The sequence below is a fragment of the Octopus sinensis genome, linkage group LG12 (genome assembly GCF_006345805.1).
Source record: "Octopus sinensis linkage group LG12, ASM634580v1, whole genome shotgun sequence".
NCBI lineage: Eukaryota > Metazoa > Mollusca > Cephalopoda > Octopoda > Octopodidae > Octopus > Octopus sinensis.
This window is the reverse complement of record NC_043008.1, coordinates 49,234,792-49,241,098: the sequence shown is the minus strand read 5'-3', so window position 1 is coordinate 49,241,098 and position 6,307 is coordinate 49,234,792. Positions and strand designations below refer to the sequence as shown.

Below are 6,307 nucleotides of genomic sequence, written 5' to 3'. Positions count from 1 at the left end.
CCTGATGAATGCTGGAGGGTATATCAGCTGAAACATTGTGTTAACAACAAACAAGATGAGGACAAATATCCATCAATTGCAAATAATGTACATAATTCCTCATCTCTTAAATATAGAACTGTATTAGTTTCTTTATTTTTGTATTGTGAAACATAGTTTTAAAAAAATATATAAAGTTAATTAAAAAAATAATAAATTAAACCAAAACAAAACAACTGCCCCTCCCCCCTCCAGATTTGAAGCATTTAAGTCTTAGAGGCTTTTACTAGTTACAAGTGAACCTCACCTAGTCCACTCTGTAAAGTGGTTGTCAAACTGAGCTGGGTGGAAAGGTCTATTTAGTCTTGCTTACAACAAGACAGCCTCATTAGTGGTGGTGCCTTGCAAATAGCACTCAGTTGCTATCTGTAAAGTGGTTGGTGTTAGGAAGGGCATCTGGTAATAGAAACCATGTCAGAATTTGAGATATTGGAGAAAAATGTGGCCTTCTGATCTGCTGGATTCTGTTGAATGATCCAACCTATGCCAGCATCAAAGATGACTATAAAAAAATGATGATGAAGTTTGTATGAAAGATTTTAATTACAAAAACTGGATAAACTGCAAAAAAAAAAGATAGAAATTATTCAGTTTAAAAAACTAAAATTTTTGAAAAATTAGGACAAAAAAAAATCTAGAGAACTTTAAATATGTTTCTTATGATGGTGAGGTGTCAACAAAGATCTCTTTCTTTTGTGTTTAGTAAATTAGCGATGTCGTCTTTAATTGTTTCAAATATTTGTAAGAAATTAGAATCACTGTCGTGGTAAACTGAAATAAAAAAAAAAAGAATATATCATGAGAATTTAGACAACAGATTTTAAAAAAGGTTTCGTTGTATTTTGGGTGGGTCATTATACCAGTAATAAACACTGGTTGTATTTCACTTCTTTTATAATTACTACACACTAAGTTAACCATTTAACCAATTAACTAATCGATGGTTTGATTAATCATTTAATCAATCAATCAATCAGCTAATTACCTTCGTCAAAGTTCTTTTGTCATTATTCACGACCTCGTCAACAGGAATGTCCTCTCTGCTCCAGGTTTGCCTGTCTCCTAGCTTACCAATTCTATAATTATATAATAGGACCCCAGCTGTAAAAACCATACCAAGACAGACCTCACCAGAGCTGGTGCCCTGTAAAAAGTACTCAGTCCACTCTATAAGGTGGTTGGTGTCAGGAAAGGGCACCCAGCTGTAAAAACCCTGCCAAAACAGACAGTGAAGCCTGGTGCAGTCTTTTGACTTGCCAGCACCCCTGCCATGCCGTCCAACCCATGCCAGCATGGAAAAACAGGCGTTAAATAGTGATGATGATAATATCTAGAGAGATTTCAGAGAGAGAGAGAGAGAGAGAGAGAGAGAGAGAGAGAGAGAGAGAGAGAAAGAGAGAGCATGTGTGTGTTCCAGTGTGGCTTCTGTGAGTAAGCATGTGAGATAGAATGTGTGTGTGTATGTGTATGTGTTTGTGTGTAGTGTGGTTTCTGTTTACTTATCTATTTATTTTGTGGTTAGAGTTTTTACCTTTGCAAATGGACTCTGTGTGTGTATTGAGTACATTTATAGAAATTCAAGCCCAGTCACTTTGCTTAATTTTGGGATGGTGTGGATCAAATGAGAACTTTATGACTCTCTTCATCTTTCATTCTAATAACTAAAACAATCAAATAATTAATTGGCTAAATGTTTAACAAGTTGACTAACAAGAATGATAATAAGAGAAGTGAAACAGAACCAGTGTGTGTTTCTCATTGGCAAAATGACCCTCCTTAGATACAATAAAATGAAATTGAACGAATGATTTCACATCACGAATCTTGCAAATCAAATACAAAAATTAAGTATTTCAAAACGGAATTCACAGCAAAACGTTTTTGTTCGGAAGCAACTGTAAACTTTTCGAGATTACCATTAGTTTATTTTAAAGAGTGAAAAGCGAAGGGAAGTAATTCTGTTAAGTTATCTCCCTTGAAGCTTAGTTCAACTGTTTGAGCTGTAGTGTCTTGTTGCAGTGAACCTTAGCCGTAGGGGTGATGGTGATGTTGGAGGATGGGAGTGGTGTTGGTGGTTGTGGGGTAGTAAAAGTTATTGCAAAAAAAAAAACTTTGGGAGGGGGGGCAAAAAAATTTATAGCTGCAAGAAAAGTTGTGAATTGAGAGAGAGAGAGAGAGAAGTTAATTATTTACATAAATCCCATTGTTTTTCCTAACTCCCATTATGTCTAATGGCTTCACATATTTCAGTGAGGTGAATGAAAGACAGAGCTCCCTTTTTTGTGAAACAACACACCAGCCTGTGTCAGTCGAAACCTACAAGAAAAGACCTGATAACTATTCTCTAAGCACTGTGTATGAGAACAAACACCATGGGACCTGCCCTGGAAATTGCATGGCAGGATTCAAGGCTGGTGTTCTTCATTGGAGAGAGAGAGAGAGAGAGAGAGAGAGAGAGTTCAGTATTTGAAGGATATTTATTGACCCAACCAAGGATGGAAGGCAAAGTTGACTTCATCAAGACTTGAACCCTGAGAGCAGAGACCCAAGCAAAAACCACAAGGCATTCACACCAACTCTTTAATGACTTTGTTAATTTAATACATTAATGAACTTGTTAATATAAAAACCTTTTATCTTACCAATATCTTTTTGATCTGAAATCGCTTCCAAGTTTTTAAGATAATAGGGCCATGCTATTTTTTCAAAGTATCCGTCACAGTCAGGAGGGTCATAAACACGATTGCTGGCGAGAGAAAGATAAATGTGGTTTGGGTATCGACTGGAAATTAATTGTGTGTGTGATATATTTGGGTTTTATCATAGTATAGGACACAAGCTTAATACACTTCAGTATTGTAGTAATATAAATGGTAAAAGACAAAAAAGGCAAGCAAAAGAAAGAATACAACAGGAAAAGCAAACGTAAAATAAAAATAATAAAAAGAAGCATTCTCCTCTGAGGAATAGAAACCATCGTTTTTTTTATCAAAAAATAAACTGACAGAAATATTCAAGAGTCAAGACTATTGAAAAGGTTGCAAGATGCAACGAAAATTTCAGGAAAATAAAAATAAGAAAAAAGTGGAAATTTTACCGGTGAGTGTGTTACATTATAAGGCACAAAAAGAAAAATGACTCTCACCAGACACAACAGAATATTCAAACAAGTTTATTTAAACAAAAGAATTTTGTGTAAATTTAGAAAATATGCTAAAATTGGCAATACATACACACACGTGGACACACACACACACACACATACACAGACACACACGTCTTAGCAAAGACAGAATCTTCTCTTAGCAGGAAGGAAGACAGCACTCAACTGCAATCTGGTCCGTGAGTATGCTCGGTATGCAGTGAAAGTGTTGGGAGGAATACCATAGGATGGGATCAGAATAAATTATGGATGCACAATCATAGATGCAGTGGAATCATGGCCAGATTGGCAGAAAAGAAGGACTTTGAATACAGCAAATGTTCAACAGCAGTTTGAAGTAAGAGAACTGACGAAATAAATATCATCAAATGCTCAGAAGATGCCTCGTGGTTCTGGTCATACTCCATCATCATCATCATCATCATTTAATATGCATCTTTCATGTTGGTATGAGTTGACCAGTTTGACAGGATCCAGTGAATCAGAGGACTGCATCATGTTCCAATGTCTGCTTGTTATAGTTTCTAAGGTTAGGTGCTTTTCTTCTTCTTATTTTTTTTTTGTGGCACCAACACTTCGTGAGGTGGAGGTCGCCATGTAGCTCGGAAGATTAAGATTCCCTTCAAATGAGTGGGATTTACAGTAAAGAAGGAAAAGGATTTATGCCAGATGTTGAAAAGCATAGCAGAAGGTAGCAGGGACAGGTTTCTTGCAGGGACAGTATAGTGGCCAGAATAAAAATGAAGGGAGATTGCAGGGTGTTATTATCTCAGGTGAATCCAAACAGATTCTCTCCTTGAGTGAAAGGCTGCAACTTACAGGCACAGATTTTTAAAGATTTCAAGACTGCCATTATGCGTTTAACTAATACAAGGGAGATAACTCAGCCTAAACATAATGTGTAAAGATTATGTCCCCTTCTTCTAACCATCATTTTTGTATTTCTTTTTTAAACAGCGTTGAGGTCGGTGTCGAAATTTAGTTTCAGTTTTCATCTTACAAATAGCGTTTTCAGACGTCCCTTTTGTCAGAAGTCCCTTTTGTCAGAAGTCCCTTTTGCAATATGAAACTTACAGACATAGACATTAGAATTAGCCATTGATTACTGAAATGCTATACGTTGGTTTGTTAGAACATCAGAAAAAATTGTGACATGTAAATTGAGTTCTTGTGGTTTGGGTTCAAATCTTGGCCTGTGACCTTTTTGGGAGACTTCAACTATCACCTGATTTAGCACAGCCTCAAAGTTCTTGCTTCAAGCATTCAGGTCAGGTCCTGTTCCTAAGACCACTCTTAAGGGCATTCAAAAGGGATGGGTGCTACCTTCTCTCCTCACTATATATATATATACACACACACACGTAGTAGAAGACACTTGCCCAAGGTGCAACACAGTGGGACTGAACCCAGAACCATGTGGTTGAGTGCAAGCTTCTTACCACACAAACATGCCTGCATTTATATTACATACACACACACAAACACACAGAGATTTATGTTTGTTTGAAATTCTATTCTAAAGCAATAGATTTTGGGTAGAAACCTCAAAAAATGAAAGATCCTTGCTTACCTTCGTCTTTCTATACAGACATCTTTTGAGACAGTGAGGAAATATTTCCTGTCAAACATTTCACTCAGGGGTCTAGAAATAAAACAAGATAGAATAAGATACTGGTTTGTATACCACACTCTCCCTCCAGCCTTCCCTATACATACTACAGACATGCACGCAGACATACACATAGAAAATATATCATCATTATCATCATCATCATCATCATCATCTAACATCCATTGTCTATGCTAGCATGGGTTGGATGGATATATATATATATATATATGCATATATACATACATATATGTTCATACCTACATATATATGTATATATACATGCATATATGGGTACAGGATGTCAAAATAAAAAGAATAAAATGAAAAACAAGAACATAAAAAACAAAAGCATGGAAAACAAATTTTTTTCAAACAACGAAAGAAACAAATAGAGAAACAAGACAGGCAACATAAAGAACAATCCCTTCATCAGTTGTCCCCTGTTTTATCTACTCTGCGTTTTGAATGTTGGGACAAGACATGACTTCGTTAAAACGGTCCTTCCTGCAAAGCAAATTAAATATATATGTATAACTGGTTAATGTCCTTTATTCTTAGTTAAAAGGAGATGGTCATGCAACCAGAACATTCTACACCTTATGTGATAATATCTGTTGTTCTACAGGGATCTCTTCTTGGTCCCCTATCATTTGCTGCATACATTAATGAAACAGATGCCAACTTGAAACCATCTTCCTTTACTTGAATTATATGCCTGCTTTCTGTCCCCTCTTTCGACCTTTTGCCAATGAGTTGAAATATACCTGAGTACTGTATACAATAAGCTCATCATTATCATTATCATCATCATTATTATTATTATTATTATTGTCGAATGTGGTGAGCTGGCAGAATTGTTAGCACGCCGGGTGAAATGCTTAGCAGTATTTCATCTGCTACTACGTTCTGAGTTCAAATTCCACCGTGGTTGAGTTTGCCTTTCATCCTTTTGGGGTCGATTAAACAAGTACCAGTTACACACTGGGGTTGATGTAACTGATTTAATCCCTTTCCCCAAATTTGAGGCCTTGTGCTTCTAGTAGAAAGGATTATTATTATTATTATTGAAAAGGCAGAATCGTTAGCATGCTGGGTGGAATGTTCAGCAGTATTTCATCTGTCCTTATACCAATTAGCACTGCCCCCACAATGAAACCATCATCATCATCATCATTTTATTTCTCAGAGCTCCTGATCTTACTTGCTGTGGTTTATTCAGTGGGAATGGACAGCAAACTGTTGTCTCTTTCCACACTATAAGCTTTGGTACCTGGATGTTAACTTATTGTGAAAGACACTCAACACCCCAAAAAACAATCTCAAAATCCTAGCTGTCCCCAATAAAGCTTTTTCAGGCCTGCTCTGCCCTCATGGCAATTCCAGTTTCTTCAACAGTGCTCCAAGTGCCCTTACTCTGGGATAACAGTTATTCTCCTCATTGCTCACATTCTTGCAATTTTGTCTTTTAGTAGTCTGTACCCCCCCCCCCCGCC

General features: G+C 36.7%; 1 protein-coding gene across 3 annotated transcripts in view; it reads right to left on the bottom strand.

The window, feature by feature from the left end:
* Positions 1–558: 558 nt before the first annotated feature.
* The window catches only part of LOC115218020 (nicotinamide riboside kinase 1-like), a 49,895-nt gene continuing 44,146 nt past the window's right edge, over positions 559–6,307 (bottom strand). For 2 of the 3 annotated variants that reach the window (XM_036507941.1, XM_036507940.1), the window contains 3 exons: positions 4,773–4,844; positions 2,682–2,785; positions 559–810 (listed from right to left, as the gene is read on the bottom strand). In XM_036507941.1, coding sequence (XP_036363834.1) covers positions 713–810; positions 2,682–2,785; positions 4,773–4,844 — 274 coding nt within the window. In that variant the 3' untranslated portion in view covers positions 559–712. The remainder of the gene's footprint in view (positions 811–2,681; positions 2,786–4,772; positions 4,845–6,307) is intronic. The other variant, XM_036507942.1, reaches the window with a different exon arrangement.